A 26,194-nucleotide genomic window follows, 5' to 3' on the forward strand; every position below is an offset into this window, starting at 1 on the left:
GAAGTAGCCAGGAATGATTCCCAGCCAGTACTCTCTCTGTATTTCATGAGAGAGGGAGGGGGAGATGGAGGACGAAGCCAATCTTCTCTGAGAACAAGGGAGCGACGTCGTCACTGGTGGGTTTTTTTTTTTTTGACACAGCTGTGCGGTCACATTTTGATCAGTGTTGATAGCTTATGAATTCCAAAATTGACAAAATTTACAGAAAAATGAGGATAATCCATCTTCCTTAGCAGCCTGTCAGGAGCTGGCTATACTTCATAATCCTCAATTACAGATGCTATTTTCAGATATTTACATGCAGATATTAGAACAAAATGAAAATGAGAAACAAAGAGAGAATGGAAATGCAGCTATTTATATGTATAAAAGGAAAACAACAGGTAAATTCTAGGCATTTAGATTGGATTTGGGGTCCCAGTAGCAGAGCTGAGAGTAAACTATGTGTGTTTGTGGATTTCAGTAGGAAACAGTCAAATGCAGCATATATTTCCAGCATGCAAATAATCTGAAGGTTTAGGTCAAAAACAGGTCAGTTATTCTGAAGTATCAGAGTAAATGTGATCCTGGGAAGGTGCACTAAATAATTCCCACTTTTCTAGGGAAATCTCTGGGGTTTGCCCCAGTTCTAATTGGATGTGGGTTAAAATGAAGCACAGCTGTTAATTTTTTAAAACCTAGTCTATAAAAGAGAGCTTTATAAAATATTTTTTCATAGTAAGAAAAAATGATTCCATCATTTGAAATCAAACTTTCATCCCTTTCTAAAGAGTCACTACCAAGTGTTGACTAAAACAAAGGGAAATTGGAGTTCATCCCTGATGGACTGTGTGTATAGGATTTACCCCCAAGAAGAATTGGGTTTGGGGATAGTGCTAGGCAGAGTAGAAAATGTGATGTAAATCATGAAATGATGGGGCAGTGGGGCAGCGAATAGGTTTTGATATACAGCTCTTCAGCTCCCTTCCCACTTCACATTCAGGGGAGGTCAGGAGGAGGGTTTTGCAATGAAATTTCCATTCCCATAAAATTTAAGACAGAATTGCACTGATGTCCATACAGCTGCATGTGGTACTGGGCCTCCGAAAAGCTGGGGAGATTAATTAGAACTGCTTTGGATTAAAGTCTCTGAACCATGTCGAACGTTACATTTCCCTCCCCGCCCTTTGTGAGTCTGACATAAGGCTTCAGTGGAAAGCATGCCCAGTGCTTGTTAGCTCTACCTTTATTTGTTTATTCTTCCTGCATTGTGACACTCTGACATGACTATGTTAAGTTCTAGCCCTTCTAATGAAAATGACGGTAATTCCATAGCCATATTAGATCAGTGGATGGTCGTGGGAAGCTAGGAAAACCCTAGAGATGTTTTCTTTTGGTTTTGGAAAAGAACATGGAGGCAGATCTTGTGGACCAAAGCCAAGTCTCCATTCCGTGTGTGTGTGTGTGTCTCAGACGCATAGACTTTAAGGTCAGAAGGGACCAGTATGATCATCTAGTCCGACCTCCTGCACAATGCAGGCCACAGAATCTCACCCACTCACTCACTCACTCACTAACAAACTCCTGACCTATGTCTCAGTTATTGAAGTCCTCAAATTGTGGTGTAAAGACTTCAAGGTGCAGAGAATCCTCCAGCAAGTGACCCGTGCCCCACGCTGCAGAGGAAGGCCAAAAACCTCCAGGGCCTCTGCCAATCTGCCCTAAAGGAAAATTCCTTCCTGACCCCAAATATGGCGATCAGCTAAACCCTGAGCCTGTGGGCAAGACTCACCAGCCAGCACCCAGGAAAGAATTCTCTGTAGTAACTCAGATCCCACCCCATCTAACATCCCATCACAGGCCATTGGGCATATTTACTGCTAATAGTCAAAGATCAATTAATTGCCAAAATTAGGCTATCCCAGCATACCATCCCCTCCATAAATTTATCAAGCTTAGTCTTGAAGCCAGATATGTCTTTTGATCCCACTACTCCCCTTGGAAGGCTCCAAAGAAGGTCTGTTTTTCCCCAAAGACTTCAGCTAGCGACTGCCTGGTGGAAGGTGCTCTAAGAATCCTTGACCATGGGTTGAACGAAAGAGAGAACCACGTAACAATGAATTTTCAGAGGTGCTTTGGTCTCAGTGCTTCTAGTCATGGTGTGTGGTGTTGTTTTTTTTTTAATTGGATATGTCCAGGTTGAGTGCCAGGGGCTTGTACAAAATATGCCAGCCAAGAGACCAGGTTAACTATGAGTATGTAGAACTGGGCACAGAATTTTCTTATCATACACCATTCATGATGCACCGTGATGGCACCACCAAATCAACGTCTATCCTTGAGAAGATAGAGAAAAAGCAGCAGTCTGGCTTTTTACAGGGAAAGGCCCCGAGTGCATCACTTTATCTTACTGCACATTATTAGCTGAAAGGGAGGGCAAAAGGACAGATTCTGTAGGCACAAAACAGCAACAAAAAGACCACAAATCACTTAGAGTATTTTTGTATTTTGACAGTTCAACTGATTTCCTTTCACATTACCGTGTTCCTAACAACAAAAGGCACCTATATAATACAAAAGAATGAAGAAATATCAGTTGGTTTATTTAATTTTTCAGAGTTGTGGTTGGAATATTGAGCAGCTGAGAAAAGCACAGCATGTGTGTCCGGGTAGCACCTTTGAAAGGTTACTTTCAGTGCAAACGAGACATCCCTTTCCTTTCCTCCCATCACTTGGTCTTCTGACAAGGTTACATATTTTCAGAATGCAAAATAAGTAAGAGGGGAAAAAAAGGAAAACATTTAATTTTAGCACTTTTTCCCTACCACTCAACCTGGATCACAGTAATACATCACAGTAATCCCAGCCAATATAACTTGAGACTGAAGGTGTTCTAGCCAGGTGTTCTATTCCAGTTTTCTCTCACCTTTCTTTGTTCGGGGTTCATACACTTTAGGGAAGCCACCTTTCCCCCGGGCCCCCGCTTAGTATGCTACTCTGGAATACAATTCCAATAACTGCATCAAAAAGAAAATCGCTCAAGAGAAAGTTGTCCACTGCCATTCTTTCTCGCCAATCCTAACTCAGTGTGCACCCACAAAGGTCTATATCACCCCAGCTATAGCTGCTGTGGCCGCCGGCACTAATGTATTGTTCATTCATAGAATAACTCTTGAAGAACAGTAGTAGCAAGGCTGCCATCCCTCATCTTCCTTCACTTTTTTCCAACAAACAAACTGGGAAAAGACCTAGTGTGGCACTAAGGAGTGTTTAAAGAAAACCCTTTAGGTGTTAACTGTGGAAGTTCACCACATAGTACAAGATCTGTACTCTTTCACAGGCAGCCCAACCAAAATATTCCCCCAGATAGGTGCAGGAAAGGACAGAGGAATTAAAAGTGGTTTAAAGACCAAAGGAAATTTAAAAGTAAAGGCTCCTTCCTTCCTGTCTCGTGGAAGGAAGTAGACATAAATAACTGAGGAAACTGACTCTTTGGAAATCTAGGACCACAAGTCAAGGTAAAGAAGAAAATTGAGGTGTCACAGTCCAAAATTGGGGGCAGAAGTGGAGTTGGGACATGAAAACCAAGTCCTAGAGTTTGCATATGAAGAGTATTGCAGTGCTATAATGGAACATGCTTTGAACATGGCTGAAATGTATTCATCGTCAACGTCTCATAGATGATTGTGCAATGAGAGCATATTAAGGACAGTACATAAGAGCTATCTACGTTATACCACTTCTGCCATGGTCAGAAAAATCCCAGCTGAGTAGTTTGGATCATCCAAGGAGCATCAGCTCCTTAGAACTCTATGCACGATATAAGTGAATGGCCTCTGTACAGAACCCCCCCCACACCTTTCTATAGAGTGCCTGTGGGAAAGCTCAACTCAGAAAGGCAAATGATATCCTTATCTGTATTCACTGGAGTAATGTAGGTAACTGCGTTAATATTCTTTGCCTATTTTGAACTGGCCAGCTGCTGTAGAAAGTCAGTTGTGGTATTGAGATGTGTATTGCTACTAATTTTGGTTCTATCTCATGGTAAAAAAAGAATGTGGAGTGAATTCGAAACCAGTGGAGAAGTACTGGTAGGGAAATCTAACCTCTGAGCTGTCTTCAGTCTTTAACATCAAAGGGTTATTTTAAATGAAAGGTTAGAATGTAGGATACTGGCAATATTATTTGTCCTGTATCTCCAAGGCCAGAGTCCACAGCATGCTTCCATCGCCTGAAAGCATGTGTCACAGGAAGGATGTTCTTAAAACCAAAGTGCTGGTTGAGTCTTCATCATCCTGCTTCTTTTCCTCCTCTACCCAGCATCTAGATTGTGTGATCAGATGTCCTGATTTTATAGGGACAGTCCCGATTTTTGAGCCTTTCTCTTATATAGGCACCTATTACCCCTCACCCCATCCTTATTTTTCACACTTGCTGTCTGGTCACCCTACATCTAGACATAGAATAGTGATTGGGCATGTCACAGAACAGAAAAGGGACTTAGGACCAGGTTCTCATCTGGTGTGAATCGGCGTAACTGTGTTGACGTCAGTGAAGCTGTGCCAGTTTACACCAGCTGAGAATCTAACCCTGAAAGTGAAGCAGAGAAATGGAAGGCAGCAGGAGTATCACTTGCAAAAATGGCTAGTGATTGTGTTTTTTTCCAAAGGCCCTTGAGCATGTGGAAAACTTGTGTCTCCTCATCACCCTGGAGTGGGAAGGATTACATAGGCACATGAAAACTGTTTGTGTACAGGTGGAAGTATACACAATAAAAGATTGGCGGGTGTCAGGGAAAATCCTTTACTTCCTGGGGACTGGAAGAGCAGCTCTGGGGAAAACTGCTGTTTTCTTCTGAGGGTGAAGGCAAGAAAGCCAGACTGCTCCGGGCGCTGCTGCTGAATTTTATCACTTTGGGAAAGTCACTTAAACTCTCTGAGCCCAGTTGGCTACAGGTATAAGAAGGTACCACTCCATTAAAGGCAAGGGGATTGCCCTACCTGTGAGAGCAGTAAATGTGGCACTCTGTGCCTCAGTTTCCCTTTTGTAAGAGAGGCCTGGTACTACTTTTATCAAACAGGTATTGTAAGAGTTAACTGTTTGAAAATAACGACTGTGTCCTCCCATCAAATGTAATGCTGTGTAAATACAAATACTTGGCCTGTGACTTCCTGCAAATATGCAGAATCTCTCTTTGGTGCTGCTGATGGTGTTGTTACAGAGAGACCTTATTCAGTCCAGACAGTGGTGTCTCTTTGTTCATTTCCCTTTAGACAGAATGACCGTCTCTCAGGCATGGATGCACCAGGCAGGTTGCTACTGTTAGTCAATCTGCAGCGTATACAACATCTGATCCTCCTGACGTAGATGGGTTGGGGGAGAGGGATGCAGAGAGAAATCTCACATTATAGTTCAGAAGCTTTTTTTTTTCTCACTGCTCTCCTTTTATATATTCTCCTTCTTACATTTCTGTGTTTTCTTTCTCCTTCATGCTATGGCAGTGGTGCTCCATGCTGATGAGACAATACTTGGTGCAACCCCAGGCAGTCATTTTTCAGGTAATTTCTTAGGGTACCAAACACCCGACTCATGCTTTTTCAGGTATCAAGCTAGTTGGGTTTCCCCGATTATGCAGGGCTTCTTTGGTTGTACTTGGGTAGGTTGGGTATTTTCTTTTCCTGGCTATTCCTAGCCCGGAGACCATGGGGCTGTGTTGCAACTAGAAAAAATCAAAGAAGTAACATTCTTAGATTAACGATCAGTCCCCACGGCAGCACAATTCTAGAATGTAACTAAGATTTTTGGCTACTAATTATGAATAATCAATGGTTAGGGTTAGTAGGGATGAATTTCTGATACAGTCACAAGATCGAGGAGGAGGAAGGATCTTCATTCTTGATAGTGAGAGGAAAAGCCCCTCCAAGAGTTGTTAGTTTAGCAAGCTTTGCCTTTTTTGGCGTCATGGTGGGATGTATGGCAGTTATGCGCTGTGTGCGCGGAAGAGGGAGCAGAAAAGATGATAAAAGGCCCACCCCATGTGACAAAGCCCTTGTTTTGTTCAGTGGTGGTTACGTGCACGTCCAAGGCTCTAGTGTTCCAATACCAGCCCCAACTGCAGAACACAGAAGCTAACCTTTTCTTTAGGGACTGACATGGAACCATCAGTGTTATTAGGACTGCCTGCTCTTTCTGTGTGTCTCTTTGCCGTGTGTGTGTGTGATAAGCTTGGCGGGGAAGAAGATCCCATTTTTATTTGTTTGTGAAGTGCTGGACCCACAATGCTGCTGTATGAAGTAATAATAATTATAATCAGCCCCAGAACTTAATGCACCTGGGTTCTGCAGGGAATTTAAGTTTGGACTCTTTTGTTGGGTTTATAAAATAGAGGCTCTCTTTCTGCTCTGTACTCCAAATTCTTAGCTTCTATTGAGGCAAATGTTGGCTCCAGTTGTTTAACTGGCTTGTTAACATACTCTACAGCTCTGCAGCGTGAACTGCTTTCTCCAGGACTATTGTACTTTCTGTTTCCAAAGCCGTACGAACGGTGGTAAATGCCAGTCTAAATCTGGCACGAGATGGGCATTGTTCATTTCATCACAGCTGGCTTGGCCTGGTACCAGCATATGCTAGACATACGCATATGGAGCGTCCTGCCATGAAACACAGGAACGCGGAGCACAACAGTGGGCACCATCAAGAGTGCTGCCATGTAGCCACAGTCTCCTAGCAGCTGCTGTTTTGGGGAAAACCCATACAGCAGTTAATGTTCTTCTCTCTTTGTTTGGGCACATTGCTTTCTGAGGGGAAAAGTGGAAAAGCCATTGACCAGCAGGCAGCTGTGTTACTCATGATGTGATAAAGGACTATGCTTTTTCTGACTGAGGCTTTATCCATATTCCTCTTGCCTCGAGTACCAACAAACATGGGTAGGTGTTGCTGGCAGATCTCTCAGTTCAGGGCCTTTGTGCTGGCCAGGCCATAGCAACAGGCCTGTGAAGTTGGCAGTCACAGCCCCAAAGGAATTTCCACAATGTAGGGGTTCCCCAGTGATGTCATGGCTCTGTATCATCCTGCAGCCCCTGGTGTAGAGTGAGCGTCAAGAGCATTCCCCTGGGAATGGGGACATGGCTGGAATACCACTGCATTCTGGCTATTCCCAGCTGCTGAAAGAGCCCTTGGGGCCCTAGGCTAGGTGCAAGCTTGGACCTTGCTGAGGCTGCTCTAACCTGTGGCAGGCTAGCCAGCCCCTGAACACGGAAGGTTAAAGCCACCTTTGCCTCCTCCTTATTCTGCCATCCTGGGCTGAGTTAGTGATGAATTTCCACCCACATTTTCCTTAATGGCAGTAGTAGCTTCAATTGTTCCAACCTGCAGAAGGTGTCTCAAAACTCTGGCTAGTGCAGCAACTTTGGTCGATCCTATTTTGTAGGCTAAAATAGGCACCCCAGACCCATAGGTTTACAAGGCACCACAAGAGTCATCAAGAGTCCCTGCCAAGATGCAGGATTTGGTGGGTCTAAACCATCCAAGACAGATGGCTCCAGCCTCCTTTGGAAAACCTCCAGTGAAGGAGCTTGCATGACCTCCTGAGGCAGTCTGTTCCATTGTCCTACTATTCCATTGTCCTCCAGTTAGGAAGTTATCAATAAGCTGTCTATGCTGCGGTCAAAAAGAGCAACATTGGCACCAGGTGCATCTTTACAGACATGGCGTGAAGTAGTGGGGAAGTACCTGCTGAATTTCCAAGGCTGTTTGAGTGGGGCAAACAGTGAGTTCTGTGCAAAAACTTTTTGCTATGGTAAAAGTTTGTAGTTATTGATACTAATTCTTGTGCAAAGTTTAAGGCTTCTGTTATTGAGAGTATAGAAAATGTCGTCTTGTTTGATAAGCCTTGTCTGCCCTTATGTTTTTGGGTAATTATAGTCAGTGTGAGGTCTAATCCTGATATTCCTTGTTCCAAAACCAGTTACTGGAGGTTGTAGGTCCAATAAAGTGAAAGGAGAAGAAAGGTAAAGTGTATAAGCATTGTAGACAGTTCCCGGACCCGTAAAACTTGCATTTTGCTGACAGTGAACATATCAGTTGCAAGTGCAGTGGCAAAAGCAGTGGAAACCATGCTGCTGGCCTAGAAATCTGTAGCATTATTGCTGAGAGTTGGCCAAATTTAGACCAGCTGTGAGTGGGTCAATAGAAGTGCATCCGTTTATACTGGATCTGAATTTGGCTCAGTACATTGGCACAGCTTGACGTTTTACATCAGGCAGCTTCAGACTATAACTCTTTTTACAAAGTGTTAATGGTGCTCGTTAGACTCATCACAGGGTTTGTCTGCACTACAGTCCGAGGTGTGATTGCAGCAGGAGTAGATCTATCAGAACCAACTGTAGGTGGTTTGGGTACTGCTAGCAGTGATGTCTGGGCAGCACAGACTTCAGCATGGGCTAGTTGTCCAAATACATACCCAGGATCCTGGATGGGCTTGTTCATCCCATGCTGAAACCCGTCCTGCTATTGGTACCTAATCTAGTTAGATTAAAACTAGCTCAGGAATGTCTACACCTGCTGCAGTCACACCCGTGATTGCAGTGCAGACGTACCCGAAGCTCTATAGGTAAGCATTAAGTTGCATCAGTACTGTGCCTTTAAGTGAACTGTCATCAACATTACAATTAACTTCAGCTCTTTCTAGTGAAAGAAGGATTCTAACCACTGAACAGGGCAGATCTATGTACTCTACTGTAACAGCACGTATTAAATAAATGCTACTTTTTCGGAGGATATTTTGCGTGCTCTCTTCTCCTTATCAGAATATGCTAAAGCACAACTTGACTTCAAGAAGTCGGGGTTTCGCTGGGCCAAACTGCTCACACAGTCCCATACTGCTTATTATTCCAGCAAATTAGCTTTCAAAGGCACTGTACATCCTTACAAGACAACAGCATGAGAAGATGGGCAGTGGTATTTAGGACCCTCTGAAGGACTAGGGGATGTGATAGGGTTTTAATAATCAAGGCTAGAGAAGATGAAGGCATGGATGCCGTGGAGTGGAAGTAGTGGTGTACGCAGCGTTGTTGAGGAAGTGTTGATGAGCAGATAGGCACACCCACAGATGTGTCGAGACAAGGGGTGTTTCAGACTCAAGGGGGTGCAGAAGACTCTGAAAAATGAAGGAGACAGGACACATGGGGTTATGCCTCAGTATTTTCACCTGGCTGAAAAATCTTGAACCCAGAGAGTATCACACAATTGATTCTCTGGCAAGATACCACTTTGATGACACCAGCAATGGTAAACTTGGCAAAAAATATTTGCCGCACCTGCTGGCAAGTGCTCCCTGGTGATGTCGGGTGACTCTGGTGACTTGTGCAGCTTGAATCTGAAGCCTATTCTTCAAGAGGAGTTTGAATCTGCCATTACTGGGTTATCAGTATGAATGCCTGCTAATTTTAATAACAACTGTGCTACAGAGACACAAATATAGACAAACCCTGATATTTATGCCAAACCCCAAGCTGAGCTTTCTGTCTCAGACCATGCACTGAAACCATCTCATGGCTCACCGATAACTTTGAAAACATTTTGTATTTAGGAGCAATCATGTTTAAACAAGATATTTTCTGCATTTCTCCTTACTTTATTAACATTTTAAAAGGAATTTATGGAGTGCCTTGAAAATATACGGGGCCTGTTTCACCACTGCATTACTCCAGTGTTGCAATGCAGTTGCAGTGGCTTAAACTGCAGTAATGCAGTGCTAACTCACCCCAATTTTTAAGTTTATTTGTTACTACTACTTATTCTTCATTGAAATCATAACCTCCGATTGCTCTGCACAGGGTTATAATCTCACAAATATGGGAGCATGGCATTGAGGGAAGATGAACTCAAAAAAGCAGATTCTAGTTTTGTGTAAATAGTCCTGAAAATTACGGGAGGCGGGAAATGCAGATAAACGTTCTGCCACATACGCAGGATTCTTTCTAAATGTAGGGCCAGATCCCCAGCTGCTATGAACTGTCAGAGCTCCATTGGCTTTCAAAGGCATCAGTGGACATTGTCAATCTTACTTCAGTGGAGCCATCAGAGGCTTTGGCCTCAGATGTTTAAAGTTTCCCGTATGAGATCGGTGGATCTTTAATATACCCAGGTGACACTCGATCTTATTTGTTTTAAAATAAATTTGGCATTGGAAATGCTTTGGGAGATGTGGTTCCAAGGCTGACCATGAGCCCCTCCTCGCAGTAACTAGGTTTACCTAAGTACGCTTTATTGCTTACAACTTGAAGGAACTACTGTGTTCTTCAGTGGGATGTGGTTGAAAAACATTTCTGCTTCCATCTTCCCTATAGGCATGTCTTTCTCTACAAGTGTGATTAGTGGAATGAGAACATTTTGATTGTGTTACCATGAACTATTAGTGAACTGTAACAGGCAAATGACTTGCTGTCAACAGTTATAGTCACCAACTTTTGTCTACAAGATGCTGCCACACTGAAAGATTTTGTTGCTTAACAATAATAATATTGGATCCTTTTAGTAAAAAACAAAACAAAACAAAACGTTTTTTGTTCTACCAAAGCAGCAGAAACAAAGATAAGACACACGTAGTGTGGGTTAGTAATGACAGCTTTCGCAGCACATTTTAAATGTTCTTTGCCTTTCACATGGTTAATCTGATAAAACAGGTTTAGGATTTATCTTTTTGCATTGTATGTAATTGTGTTATACTGCATGTATCAGAAAAAGGTTGTTGAATATCAAATATACTATTTCTGAGGTATCTCTTGCTTAATTTTCCAGACGACAGAATACTCAGCCATGGCATCATTAGCTGGTGGATTAGATGATATGAAGGCCAATTTAACAAGCCCTACTTCCGCAGAATTAGGAGCTAGTGTTCCAGGACCACAATCCTACCCTATTGTAACAGGTAAGACATCTTGGGAGCCTGATATATGTTGAAAAAGAAGTGTTTGTTGGCCAACTGGGGGAAGGGCTGAATGGTATTTTGCTGCTCCTGGCAACTCACTGCCATTTATAAGAGACATAAACATAAGAAGTGCCACTATTCTTTTCAGAAAGTCTCAACATTGGTGTGAGTTCATAGCCATTCAAGCAGTTCCAGGCCCAGACGCTCAGCTGGTGTAAATCAGTGAAGATTTCTTTAAGTCAGTCGATCGAGACCAGTTTGCACCAGTAGAGGCTCTAGCCCTCCAAATCTAAACCCTGAGTACCAACACATCACAAAAAGTGAGGACTTGTCTCTGCTTTGGGTGTTGCAGGTTGTTTATCCTGAAAGTGTTTGGCATTTGAGACTGGTCTGAATTTTGATGGCATTTCAGATTGGACTGAATTTCTGGTGCATCCGATCCCTCCAAATACAGATGCTCTGGACCACTTTTGGAATTCCACTCTTGCTATAGGTTTTGGCATTTAAAAGAAGCAATAACTCATTATAGTAGTGTTAAGTCAACTGTATTTGTGTAACAGTCATAGCCATTGAGAGGAGGTTAGGGACCAGTGGCCACTAGATTTTGATAACATTCGTCGACTGAGTCAGCTACATCACTTGGAACTAGACTGCACAAAATGCAATAGAATCTCAAAATATTTCCCGTAAGAATCACTCATGGCTTAGTACATGAGCCTCTAAAATTCAAGGATGTATTTTACCTACCCTTAAACTTTTTCTTTTGTTTTTTTCATGACACTTGGTGACAGTTCAAATTTCAGCCTTAGATTTTCCTTCATTTTGCCTACTGTGGAGTTTCATTTTGGCCCAGGTCCTCCAAGTATTTCAGGCACTAACTCCCATTGAAATTGGTGTGAATTAGGTGCCTAAATACCATTGAAGATCTGAGCCTTAGCTGCTGAGCAGAATGTTGTGAATTTTTAGGCTGCCTCCATCTTGTCTTTAAGCACAGCAGTTGTGCAGAGTCTGTGAACAATTTTGAAAACACTAGTTAATGCAGAGTTACTTTTGCGCAATGCAGAATCAACCTGGGAACTTATTGCCAAGAGCTTAGCAGGATTCAAATAAGATCATATAATTATATGGTTAATGAGGAAATCCGCATGTCTAGTATGTAGGATATACCTATATGTACACATATATATTGGCAGGAATATAAATCATCATGCTTCAGTGCATAAGGCAAACACTGAGTGATGGAAGTTAGGAGCAGTGTTCCCTCTGGCCAGGTTGTTCCATAATTGCTCACTACAGAGCCTCTTATATCTTCCTCTGAAGCACCAGGTACAGGTCACTGCCAGAGACTGGAATTGCCATGGCAGATCAGACAAATCAAATTGCTTTTAGGATCTGATCCAATGCCCACTGAATTCAATTCCATTGACTTTAATGGGCACTGGATCCAGTCCTGAGCACACAGTTCGCTCATCATAACCAAGGTTGTTGAAGGGGGAAAAAGGCAGAACTTCCTAGAAGCTGTGAGAACAAATGTGTATCATGGGTTGGTTAGACTGTTTGATGTACTTTTGGGAGGTGCTCAATAGGATGGTGATGGGAGCAGCGTAAGCATCTCCATAGAACAGAATAGAAGTTCACTGTGCAGGTCTAATTTACCTGCAGGTGCTCAGCACTTCAATGCTAAGGTGATGGGTGCTAAAGGAGACTGTAAGAAGCAAATTAGGAGGGCACGAGGTTAATAAAAGAGAAATGAGTAACAATAAATTCTGTGAAGCTGAGAAAATCAGAGATGTTGAGTGGATCACCAAGGAGCAATTAAGGAGGAGAAGAACAATACAGAGGGGGTAAATATTTCTTTGCATCAGTCTTCCCAGAGAGGATGTTGAGTGAATATCTACCTACCCGAGCCCTACACTTTGCCAGTGGTAGGATGAGGCACTATGAAAGACTAAGGGCTTGTCTAGATGGGGAGTTAGTTGAGTGACAAGCTGGGGTGTTAATCTACAGTGCACTAGCATACCATGCCCCAAAAGTTCCCTAGTGCTCATTGGCCTACCCCTGTTTCAAACAGGGGAACTTGTAGTGCGCCGCTGTAACTGAGTCCATATGGACAGTTAGTGCCTGGCTAGGGTGACCAAACAGCAAATGTGAAAAATTGGGACGGGGTGGGAGGTAATAGGAGCCTATATAAGAAAAAGACCCCAAAATCGGGGTTGTCCCTATAAAATTGGGACATCTGGTCACCCTATGCCCGACATGCTAAGGCAGTGTAAATTTACACCCCAGCTTGCTAGGCAAAAATTAACAAAAGGAGATGCATTCTCCACCCCTCACAATTAACTTGTAGAACCTATTGCAACAAGTTTCAGAGTATCAGAGTGGTAGCTGAGTTAGTCTGTACCAGCAGAAAGAACAAGGGGTACTTGTGGCACCTTAGAGACTGAGAAATGTATTTGTTAAATAAATTCGTTAGGCTCTACGGTGCCACAAGTACTCCTCGTTCTTACTGCAGCAAGATATCCCAGACACTAAGAATTTAGTAGGGTCCAAGGATTTCATCCAAACTGCTAAAGTCAATGGAAAGACTCCCATGTACTTGAGTGGGCTGTGGTTCAGACTCCCTCGAAAGAGCAGCTCCTTATATGGGCAATCAAATCACCCACCAGATAGGATAAAAAATAACTGGGATATAGGCCTTCTGTGTCAGGGCATAAACCAACCACCAGCTGCCTGGGGCTGGGAAGAAACTTACGTAAATTATTCTGTAGTTGTCCATTATGGCGCATTATACTTGCACCTTGCCCTGAAGCAGCCTGTACTGGCCACTGTTGGAGACAGGATACTGGATTGGATGGACCCCTTGTCTGCTCTGGCAGGATAGTTCCTGTGTCCCGGCATATTTTCCTGCCTCTCGGAAGCAGCACTCCTTCCTCTTCCCACCTAGGCCTTTTGTGTAATGGGGGGATTGTAAAGCAAACCTTTCCCAGAGAGTGTTCTCTGTATGCCCTGGCATGAGCCCTATTCATAGGGCTGCCTCCCCTGAGAAACTGCAGTCTTGTAATTCTTACTCAGGCAAAACTCCTATTTACTCCAAGGAGAGTTTGCCCAAGCAAGGAATGTGTCCCCAGACCTGCAGTGCACCCAGAATGTCCAGACCTGCGAAGCACAGGAGCAACCATTTCCTCCCCACGATCCTATAGTGATAACCTGGCCATTCTTTTTATGGGCTTTTTTACTTACCTGTGATGGACTAGTCAGCAATATTTACTAAAATAGGACCTGGGGACTCTAGAAAAGCCGCTACTTGTTTTGTTTTAAGCTAGAACCAAATGTGAGTTCTTATGCAAAGTTATAAGTAATTTTAAGAAGTTGAATCGATCTGTTGGTTTTATTTTTACGAAGCCTAGAAAAATTCTGTCACTGATCTTAGATGTGAGAGAGAACCATAACAACACGGGTGTTTCGGAAAGGGTGAGGTATATAATTCTTATCACACCGGAGTTTATTGTCTAATGTCTGGGTTTATAATGGTATTCACATTAGAGTTCCACTAATATGTGCAGTCTTTTTTTTGGTACTTTTGATTTATGAGAAAAATCCATATGGCTAAAATATTTCATTTCTTTGGTAATATCACTGTGTGTATTATGGTGTATCGTGAAGCCTCAGACAAGATCAGGGCCCACTGTGATAAGTGCTGTACATACACATAGAAAGAGACAGTCCCAACACTTTACAATCTAAATAGACATGACAGACAAAAGCTCAGAGGGAGACAGTATTATCACCCCTATGTTATAGATGGGGAACTGACTCACGGAGGAAGAAGTCTCTAGCACAACTAGGAATTAAACCCAGATCACCTGAATCCCAGACTAGTACCTGAATCACAAACTGCCATTCTTTGGACAATCTATAATAATAATGTTGTAGTTTTAGAGATGAGCAAATTGGTTCAGATTAAATAAGAACCGAGCTGAATTCCAGCTTCTCCTGAGGTTCAAAGACGTCTGGCTAACTTTTAATTCTTGATAGTGCAGAAGCATGCAAAAACTTTCTGGTTCTGGGTGAAATAAGGAGAGAATCTGTCTTGTGGTGTTTCCTGCCTAACCGAAAGCAAGGTCCTACAGTTCTGAAAATCTTACAAGAAGGCTTGGCCTTTGAAGACTTCCAGCTCAATTTTGCAGACCTAAGATTTTAAGGTAGTTTAGATAAAGGTCAGCAAAGCATTCAAACCTTGGTGTTTAAGTGTTCCAAACCACTGTGCTTTTGAAGTCTGGTCTTTGCTGCTTTTAGAAGGTGTTCCAACATATGTTACTGTATAATAAACATGCTTGTTATAATACTTGGTTGTTGGGAGACCCAAGGGCAGTTTTATATTTAAAAAACTGACAAGTGAATTGTAAACTCCAGCAGAAATCTTTGATTGAAATCATCATTTTTATAGGGAATCTTTCTGTTTTGTGTGAAGCAGACCAATAAATACCGAGTGGCCCATGTTTCAGCATACAGAAGGCCATTAATGTGCAGGGTGCTTAAAAAGCCCCATATTCCAGGATGAAGAATTTGAAATATATACTCATGAGAGTTTGAGAAATAGGTTTTATTCTGGCCAAGAAAACTAATCTGGTTCTTTTGATAAGCTGAGATCTGCAGTTCAAGCTTCAGCAGTTTTTATGAAAAAGTCCGGGGACATTGCTGGGCTTCTATTTGCAAACTGACCGACGTCTAGTTCGTATTGTGAGTCTTTAAGCCATCTCATAAAGCAGTTTAATGGAAAATAGGCTGAGAACTAAGGGGATAAGTGTATTATGATCACAGTTTTTCATTGTTCTTATTCCAAGACCATGTTTTGGACAGCAAAGCAACACTGAGAAATGAGATGTGAAAGATCCTCTGTATAATTGTTGATGTGCAGTGTGAGGTTCACGTTTCCGAGTAGACTGGTAGATCAAATTGGCAGTGATATCATTTGAATAAAAAGCACTGCTTAAACATTGGCATTCATACCAGCACATGCCTTTAAAAATAGGCCTAAGTGATGGCGAAAGGAATTGTTGATGACCGTTCTCAGCGTTGTTTCATCCACAGACTCCCTTGTGTTATGGACCGCTGGCTAACCATCTGATTAGCGAGCCACCTGATTTCTCTCCATCGTTTTTATGCCACATTAAATATTAAGTTAAAAAAATTCCTTCTCTTACTGCTTGCTGCCATGGTTCATAAGCACGCTCTCCATTTGCAAGCCAATGACATGTGCCTAGCCCATTACTGCTGTAGTCAGCAGTTTCAGAGCAGCTTCTGATTGTTACTAATTACCTGCAGATGCATTTTCTCCGCTCCAGCTTGCTGACTTCAGCTTGGTCGCTATCACTTTGAGAGGACAAAGTGGCACTGAAATTGATACCTCCGCTCGGCTCTCCAATACAGCGCAGAGGACAGATTGACAAATCCACAGGCAGTCCTGACTGCAGCTGGTTTGAGAGTCAGTTTGCATTAGCAGTGCCCAGAAGTGTCTGGATTCAACTGTCGACTGGCCTAGCAAAGGAGCCAAATAAGAACATTTCATTTTAGTGGGAGCAGACACAAACTCTATCATTCAGTTAAAAGAGGATGCTTAAAACGAAGCATCCAAGGCAGATTACGGTTTTGTTTTCTCAGCAGAACATAGGAACCTTGTCATTTACCTCCCCAGAAGCATTCAAGACCAACGATCCCTTCCTTAGCTTCCTTTCCAGGTTGCGGCAAAAGTAGTGCTAGAAATGTTGGACTTAGAGAATGCAAGGAAAATGGGCCTGGCTAAGTACACGACTCCAGTTTTAGTAAACTCAAGTTTGTGTTTCTTTATGTAGATGTATCTGATACCCTTAGTATAGTATATTATGCCAAGTAGCTATTTCTCCATAGATCCAAGTGTACAAAGCTAATACAAATAACACACACATTTCTCACAGTTGATATTTCCATACATGTTGCTAGGTTTACATTAATATGAAGTGAACGTGGCCAAATGAAAGGAAGCACATGTAATGCAAAGGACCCGTATTTATCCTGGGATCTATGACGAAAGACTGTAGTTACCTGATCCCTCGCCAGACTGTGTTGTTCCTCCAGCGATGCCTCAATTTATTCGGTAGCTCTGTCTCATTAATCTCTAGCCTACTTCATGTCATATTCATCCTGACAGGCAGTGGCTGCTATTTACGTGCCAGTGTTTTGCCAAAGCTTTTGTTGCATTTCAATGCTTGTTTATCATTTCTAATGCTGCGAGCAATACGGTAGGCAGGTAGCAGGCCTGGAGACCTTTCCATCAAACCTGATGGAAAGTGCTTAAAATGCACAATGATGCTGAAAACAACCCCCAGGCTGATCTCATGCCACTTGCATTTTTAAATCATTACAGATTAGACTAGGTCTCCCCTACATAGGCAACTTGCCCAAGATCTACAGGGAGTCTGTGGCAGAACCAGGAATCAAACACAGGTCTACCTGCAACCCAGTCCTGGGCCTTAACCATGGTCAGCTTTCTGGCATGCTGTAAAGTTAGCCTTTTCCCTCAAGCCTCTGGATAGGCTGATACTTGGGTGATGCACTGGTCTAGTTAATGGGTATTTTTATTATCAGAGCTAGCTTTTGTGGTATTTGGAAGAGTAATCAATCGAGTGTGAGCCATGGTTGTGTTTGAAGCGTTGTAAAGCTCCCGGAGCCCAGGATTAGTGCACAGAAAATCTAAGGGTGTCAAACTTGAGCTAACCGGTCCCACTCCGATTGACTTTAAAGGGAGCAAAGTTAGGCCACTATTGAGTGGTTTTTGAAAACCTCACCCTAAGTAACCAAACAAAATATTGCAAAGACTGTACTAATAAAAGCACTATTCTGGGATACATGCTAAATATTAATATATTCTTGATTGTTCCTTTAGGATATAAATCACTCAGTGTCTTGTGTGATCTGAGAAGTTCTTGATCCAAAGAGGATTTATTTTAGCCACATTTCCTGGGAGGGAGAGGGGAAGGTACATGGTGTGCTTCACCCCCCTCCACAATGGTATTTATCCAAAAACAATACCTGGGGACAGATCTGCTGCGGATGTAAAGGGCCATAGCTTCATTGAAATCCATGGAGCTAGGAGTGTGTTCACCTGACAAGCACTGTAAGTGCTGGAAAGTAGAGTATACAGATGAGGTCACCTTGGTGTCCATTGTTTTACTAGTTCCATCTCCTGTTGATGTCTATGTGATTGACCATGCCTTGGAAATCCTAAAGGATGAAATAAAACTTCCCAGTTGGGGGTTTTCCCTTTGAAGCTTTTTAAATCTTCCTTTTCGAACCTCCTACCAGAAGATAACATGTTTTACATCTGCCTTGAGGGATAAAAACGCCTCTGAGTTTGGATCTCAAAAGGCTACTATCACAGTTAGGGAATATATCCCAAAACATCTTCTGGGAATGTGTGTTAGGAGGAAAGGGAAATGCATAAGAGATCTTTAACTAAACCCACCTTTTCTTCCATTTGTCTGTCATTGATATTTCCATGATCTTAGGATCTGGCTCATTCATAATTATTGTTTTAAATATATATATATTTTAAATATAAATTAGAGAAATATAAATGTCTCATGTTTATAAGGAGCTGAGGTATTGCGGTGCTGGATGAAGTAAAAATACCTAACTAGACCGAATAAGTAATTGACATGAGATAGGGTATGCAATTGTCATGGAATAAACTCTTACATAGAGTTGCTAGAGTAAATACTGCCTTGATTTCTTCTGACTTGAATGACTCTGCAGACAGGCTTCCCTCATATCATAACAGAATCACGGCCTTTTTTTTTTTTTGTAAGTTTTACCTTCTCTTTATTCTGGTCATGCTGAAAACAGAAAAAGTTTAACCAATTGATAGAGTGCAGCTCTCTTCAACCCTTATATAGCCTCTGGGATTGATGCCAAGGTAGCTAAGAAAGGGCTATTTATCTTTTAGGTAGAGCACCTTATCTGACCTGCCTTTTATGACCCCTTTTTTGATGATGATCTGAGACAGCTACATTACTTTTCATGTCAAATTGAAAATATAACATGAAAATAAAAATACTAAAATAAAATAGAATAAAAACTCACATTTATTTTTGAATAATACCTAGAAAAAAAGGACTTTTCAGCCATCCTTTCACACTCAAATTCCCAGTGAAGTCAATGCATGGATTAGATGTGCAAAAAATGTAGGCATGGGGTCCTAATTTCATAAATGTCGAGTGCAAAAGTGGAACAGACCTAATAGCGCTTGGAAAATTATTGTGGAACCTGCAATATCTGATCACTGAGGAAAATACTCATTGGTTTTAGTTGTATACTTTTATTTAAAGAATTGTTAAATATTTTTATCTAGTTGGTTCTGAAGGTCATTTTTTCATAGTTGTTAATTTCAGGTCAAACCCTGGTCTCATAGAGAACAATGAAGAGTTGCCATTGACTTCATTTGCAACCAAGATTTAGCCCCTATAAAGAACATTTACAGACGCTTGAATTTTTGAAAGCATTTAGAGAGGAAGGATGGTCATATAGTTATGGTACTCGCTGTGCCTCATAAAATCTGGCTTCAGGTCCCAGCTCTGCCACCAGCTTCTGGTGTGACCTTGAACAAGCCTGGTGTGCCTTCATTCCCAGTCTGAAAAATGGGCTAACACTTGCTTTGTGTGTCTTCTCTAAGAGTGCAAGATCTGTGGTGTAGGGAATTGCTTGCTATTTGTTTGTAGTCCCTTCTGTGCTAATAATTAGAGGGCGTTTGAAAATGGATTTTCTATCGCCTGAAAAATGCCAAGGTTTTGAAAATAATAAAAAAAAAAATCATCCTCAATTGGGACAAAATCCGAAACATCAACATTTTTTTCTGAAACTAAAATTCCAAACAATTTTTTATTTTGGGTCAATTGAAACATTTCATTTTCATAAATTCAGAACATTTCATCTTGATTTTCACCATTTTTTATTTATAAAGTTAATTAAATTTCAAAATAAAAAGTTGTTTCAAAATGAAAAATTGAAACTTTTCATTCCAAAAAACATCAAAATGGGACATTTGAACATTTGTTTTTCTCCAATTTTTTTCTAAACAAAATTTCACATATATCAATAAGGTTTTGCAAAGCATTTCAGTGTAGCCAAAACAGTATTGACGGTAGCTTGGATTGCTAAAAGCATTTCGAACAAGTGGGACAAATCAGGGCACATCATTGGAAGTCTGACTATTGATGTCAGAAGAGTTTTGACAAATATTTTTTGACCAGCTCTAATAGTAATAGTAACAAGGCTTGCTATAACTATTTCTATATGGAAATTGTGAGTAGTGCCTGAACATTATCACCCGATAATGTTGCAGTGCAAATTGGTGATAAGAGATGCCTACTCCAAGAACAACAAAATGCCAGATTTACAGCTCACTCTCTATACTTAACAGATAAATGTGCAGATGCCTTTTTCAGTAACCTGTTTGTCCCTCTGAATAGGGTCTGTCATGTTGTGAAGAAACTCCCATAAGCTCCCTTGGAAAGGCAGCCGATCTCAAAAATGTGTCATTTTTTAATGATGGCCCAGAGTTTAGCTTAAACATGGTTGACTTTTTCCATTTTTTTTGTGATTTTTTGTCCTTCCATTCAAAAAGAGCTAGTGTGTCTGAGAAGGGACAGATATTATCACCCTGGCCCGCACACTGCTTAAGACCATGTTGAACAACTAACTGGTTCTGGTTCTTTCCAAGACATACATCCTGATCCTATTGGGAGTTTTATCATTAATTTAAACAGTGGTAAAAATGTCTCAGTGTAAAGTATCCATATTAATAATTTGCACTTATGTAGCATCTTTGCTCATTATCTTGAGAAACGTAAGGCTTGCTTTTCACGCTTATCTCCATTGACTTCAGTTGGAGATCAGGCATAAATAGTGAAATCCTGGCCCAACTGAAATCCATGGAAATACTTTGATGGGTCCAGGATCCACCTGAGGTTTTTCAACTTGGGCACCCAAAATTAGTGGATATTTTTGAGTATTTGGAGACCTGAGAGATTTACCCAAAGTCAGACACAGATGACCAGCGGCAGATCCTTGATTAGACTTCAGTACTCCAGATACCCAGTGATGTTCTACTGGACTGCTCCGTTGTTACTTCAACACAGTGTAGTCAAATCTCCGCCCAAGTGGCATTTTATGATTCCAGAGAAATAATGTAAGTTTGTCTCAAACTCCCAGACTGCAAATAAAAATAACTGAAAGGGAAAAAACTCCAGTTAATAGAGACATTATCTGAATTGTTCTTTTGAGGAGCACAGCTAACAATACATCTGAAAGTTCTAGAGATTCAGCTGACATGAAACTTCTAAGTAGGCAGAATGATGCATTAGAACCTTATATGGCTCCAATTGTCATAATGTTGGAGCATCTCACAGTCTTTAATGCCTTTATCCTCACAACGCCCCTGTGAGGTAGGGCAGTGCTTTGATTCCCCTTATACAGAGGGGGATAGTAGCACAGAGGGGTTAAGGGCCAGATTTTCAAAGGTATTTCGGTGCTAAGTGCCTACCTCACATTGAAATCAATGAGTTAAGTGCCTATGTGATCTTCAGGTGCCTAAGTCCCTTTAAAAATCTGGCCCTACATGACTTGCCCTGGGCTCACTCAATACCTATCTGGCAAAACAGGACTTTGTCTTTTCCAACTCCAGCCCTACCACTGCACCGTCCTTCCCCTAAATCCTTTTAATAGAGGATAGTTAGTAGCTCAGTACCTCGAGGAGCCTTCCTAGAATGGACGATCTGGAAAAAAGTGGTGAGCTGGGAGGAGGAAAAATCTGTGAATAATGCCACATTATTTAATTAATCAAGACGGGAAGGAGTTCCAGAAGGACCTAGCCCAGCTATTGAGGATGGGCAACAGGACAGCAGATGAAATTAAGCATAGACATTTCCAAGTTGGAAGAGACCGTTTGAACAGCTCATACATGCGCATAGGTTCTAAATTAACTAAATGGAGGGGAAAGGCCTAGGCTCTATTGTTTACACTGAACTGTCCACATCTGCTCAATGTGAAACGTTGGTCAAACTGCAAACAAAATGTTAGAGATGGAGAATAATACTAACAACCTGGTAATTCCATTTGTGCACTGAGGGCGCATCCGCACCTCAGATACTGTATTCCATTCTAATCGCACAATCTTCAAAAGTCTGGGTCAGAAAAAGCAAAGGTCTAGGGAAGGGCAATGAAAATTATGACACAGGTTTCCTTAGCAGGAGATATTAAAAGGATTAGGACTGGTAGTAAGACTTGACGTGGTAGAACTGCAGATAAGGAATGGTATGGAGATGGGTCCTTGGGCAGGCCTGTCATTATACTAAAATGATGTTCACCCAAGGATGTGAACTAAAATGACCCTCTCTTTTTTTTTTTACTCAATGTGCAATTAACATGTGGAACTCACCGCCACAAGATGTCTTTGAGGCAAATAATTTACTAGTTTTTTAAAAATAGGATTAATTTCTCTGAATAATAAGTTTATGTAGAATAAAAATGTGTATGGAATAGAAACCCTGAAGCTTCGGGATCTATGACAAACTGCTACCAACCTTGTATTAGGAATAAACTTTCCCATATTTATGCTATTGCATAAATGTCCATTCAGACTAATTTGCACTCACCATCAATAGAGAGAGTATACTTTTTCTGTTTTGTTCTGGTTCTTATTTTGTGCCCAACATCATGGTATCGGGGCACCTTAGATTATGGCATTAAGCAATTTAAAAGGTATCAGTTATGTGTTTCTTTCCTTCTTCCTCTTCCTGGTTTCTGGAGTTGCACATGGATTTTTAAAAATGTATGCTGTGTAATGTGTTTACGTCAGTGATGACAGGAAAAAGTTTGCCTTGCACCTGATAAGAAAATAGTTCTTGGATCCTGGGGTCGTTTGTTCCACAGTCTGGGACGAACCCCTGAAAAAGCCCTGTCTCCTTTACATTGCTGGAGGCTGCTCCATTGTGCCAGGGAAGCACACTCCTCTTGTTTGCTCTTTGGTCAGATATTGAGTGAGACTTTGTTAGACTTGGTGAGTAGGGGTGTTATATGGGCCCATCTATGCCCGCTGCATAGAAATGTCAGTCACTGACAACTCTCTTCTTGAGAGCTTGGCTCTGCAGCCCAAGCTGTAAAGACTCCTGCTTTTAGCTCTGCAGGTCACTGGCTCAGTCCCTGGTGTTGGCTACCATGATGGCCGTCACACTTACAGGTGTGTCTCACTGGCATACTAGAAGGTCGGGAGGTAGGCTTCAATCTGGCAGGAGTGGGAGAGCAGTAGACAGACCTGCTGCTGGGCTTCTAGTAGGTAGGTTTGATTTTTACAGGGCCATGAGAGGCTATGATATTTTGGGAAGTGAGACTCCTTTGTGGAGGTTCCCTCCAGCTGGCAGGTTATGTCATCACTGGTGAACTGGGAGGGCTGCTCCTGCTAGACGTACTTTCAGTAATGTTTACATGGGGATGAAAGGTTAGACACAAGATTTTACAGAGGCATGTCACAGCCTCTCACGCTCTCCACGAGAGTCAATGTAGCCAGGAATAGCTTCAGCAGTTCGTTTCCCTCTCTGATTCCAGGCAGGTGCAGCTCCCTTTCTCCCCGGCTTTCAGGAGCCAGGCACCAAGGGGCACCAAAGCTACATAGAAAACTGGGAAATTAGCTAACAAACACTATGTTTAGTGACACTTGTGTTACGACAGGGCACATCCACGACAAACCTTAAAAGTAAGGAAGTTAGAGGTTGAGGAGAAACTCCAAGACAGTGGAACATACAAGTCTATGTTTACCCATCAATTAAACACCCATGGCTGGCCTGTGTCAGCTGACTTGGCCTTGCTGCCGATGTTTAATTGCAGTGTAGACTCACTCATATTGCCTACAGCCCTGTTGATAACACACTCCGGTGCACCGTAAATCTTTCGCTTCCATCTCCAGTAGATAGTCAGCTTTCTCAAACTCGCATTCTACTGCAAAACTCAATCAGTGACCTCCGCAGCACTAGGGCAAAATCACTTCCCCAGCACATGGCATGTGTCACAGTCAGATGTGCTGAACTGCTGATACCAAAATACATGAGATCGCTGGGGGAACAGGCATAACACAGTATCCAGCTCCTACACAGGTGGGCAAGAGGAGAAAGAGTCCCGCCACTTGTGTATTCACTCTTGGGTTTAGGTACCTAACTCCACACATGCCTGGGCCCAGTCTTGTCTGTTAATATTAGCATTGCCATTGGTATTTAACAAGCGCTGGAATTGGTGGCCATATCAGAGGAAGGATAATTCAGTGGTTCAGATGCTAGCCTGGAACTCAGACATTGGCTGATTTCCTAGCTCTGCTACAGACTGACCGGATGATCTTGGGCAAGTCACTTAGCTGCTCTGTGCCTTGGTCCCTCATCTGTACGAGAAGAATAATAGATCCCCCCACCACCACTTCGCACTGTATTTTCAGGCTAAATGTTAAAGACTGAGAGGTGCTTGAATAGGATTATTATGTACGTCATATGTGCCTTCGACACAAGGAGTAGGATACGACTAGCAAAATGAGGTTGTTTTCCTCCCCACTTTTGATCTCCCAAGGGACTTCAGTTTGGACTAGATTGTTCACACGTTGTTCTGTAGTTTTACTGACCCAGCGGGCTCTTGGTAATTCTGTCGGACATATGGATGGCGAAACCTGCATTTGTCCCGTGTGTGCAGTGTTGCATCTAAGCTGCGGCTCTCCCAGGTACTCCTATGTCCAGTTTTTTACTTATTGCTTGTATTCCTCTAGCCCCATGTGGCCTAACTGAGATCACGGCCTCCAGGTGTAAGCAACGTGCAAACACATAGTAAGAGATGGTCCCTGGCACAAAGAACGTGAGGGAGTTAATTTTACAGAAGAGAAACTGTGGCATCAAGAGATTAACACACAGGTGAAGCGTGAGTGCAGTCCAGAGCCTTAGCCTTGAAACTAGTTGGGAAGAGAGAGATTTTTCTACCTGTCTCAAATCTTTCTTTCCGAAGAGAACAGATTATCAGGACTGCTGCCATTCTGTTAGTACCGCTTGGCGGTGGTGCTCGTAACTACGGTTAGCCTTGCCAATGCAGATTCACTGGTACTGAAGTGTGATTTTTTAATTTTTTTTTGCAAATATATTCTTTAATTCAGTGGATTTTTTTTCCTGAAAAACGCCTGCCACCCAGGCTTCGTAGTGGGCCCGGGAAGCAGTGGGGTGGCTCTGCACATCATTTATGAGTGCCAGGAAGAGAGTCTTTCTCAGCACTCTCCTGCTACAATTCACCAAGGCTTTCCCAGTGTTGCACCCAGTCTCTTGGCTGGTGTTTGTATCTCATGGATCCTTGCTTTGCTGCTCCCTGAAATGCACCTGCAAGCTGGATATCAGTCTGCACAGCAAGCTTACTTGTATCATGAAAAGGAGGTGACACTGTGTTGTATGGTTAGGTGACCTCATGACAGGTTGCCAGAGATGTCCTGTACCTGCTGATACTGGGGGGTTCAGAGTGAGGGCAGTGGCTTCAGCAGATGTTACTGGGCATGCTTAGTACGTGTGAGCATGCTCAGTATAAGCCAAGCAGCAAATCGGGGACGGGGGGGGCTCCCACGTGTTGCATTCTGATGATCTCTCCTCTCATTCGGTACCGAGCTGTCACCTCCAGTCGGCCCATTTACTAAGTGTTTAGCCCAGCACCTTCGTGCTTTCCCCGTACTGCCTCTCCCGCTTGGGTGGAGTTCCCCCGCAAACATCCGCAAAGCTGCCTCGTGACCTGCCTACATGTCCCTCCCCAAAACGCTCCCTTGTCGTGATGCCTACCAGAGACTCGACAACGGTTGGGCCGCTGGTGTGCTGAGCCCACTGGCCATTGTACTGACCAGCATTGTCTTTCTGTGTCCTTGTGCTCCCGTCTCTGTTGTCTCATCTTATACCTAGATTGCAAGCCTCCTGGGGTGTGGACTGTCTCTTTGGTCTGTGTTTGTGCAGTGCCTAGCACAGTGGGGTCCGGGTTCGTGACCGGGGCTCCTAGGTGCTACGGTCAGACTACTGCTATCAATAATAAATTACAACACCTGCCATGCTGGCTCAGCACCCCTATGCTGTGGGTGTGGTGGTAGGCAGGAGCACAGCTTGTTCTGACCCCTACGTGCAGAGCCCTGAGGTCTGGATGGCCAATGTAGAGAGGCTTTCTCCTCTCTGTGCCCTGGCATGGGTGTGAAGTCTGAAA

The 26,194-nt window shown here is 42.6% G+C and overlaps 1 protein-coding gene across 4 annotated transcripts in view; it reads left to right on the top strand.

Moving 5' to 3' along the window:
• PAX5 (paired box 5) overlaps window positions 1-26,194 on the top strand; it is a 230,165-nt gene that overhangs the window by 107,064 nt on the left and 96,907 nt on the right. For all 4 annotated transcript variants that reach the window (XM_050943148.1, XM_050943150.1, XM_050943149.1 and 1 more), the window contains one exon: window positions 10,780-10,909. In XM_050943148.1, coding sequence (XP_050799105.1) covers window positions 10,780-10,909 — 130 coding nt within the window. The remainder of the gene's footprint in view (window positions 1-10,779; window positions 10,910-26,194) is intronic.

The sequence above is a fragment of the Gopherus flavomarginatus genome, chromosome 3 (genome assembly GCF_025201925.1).
Source record: "Gopherus flavomarginatus isolate rGopFla2 chromosome 3, rGopFla2.mat.asm, whole genome shotgun sequence".
Lineage (NCBI taxonomy): Eukaryota > Metazoa > Chordata > Testudines > Testudinidae > Gopherus > Gopherus flavomarginatus.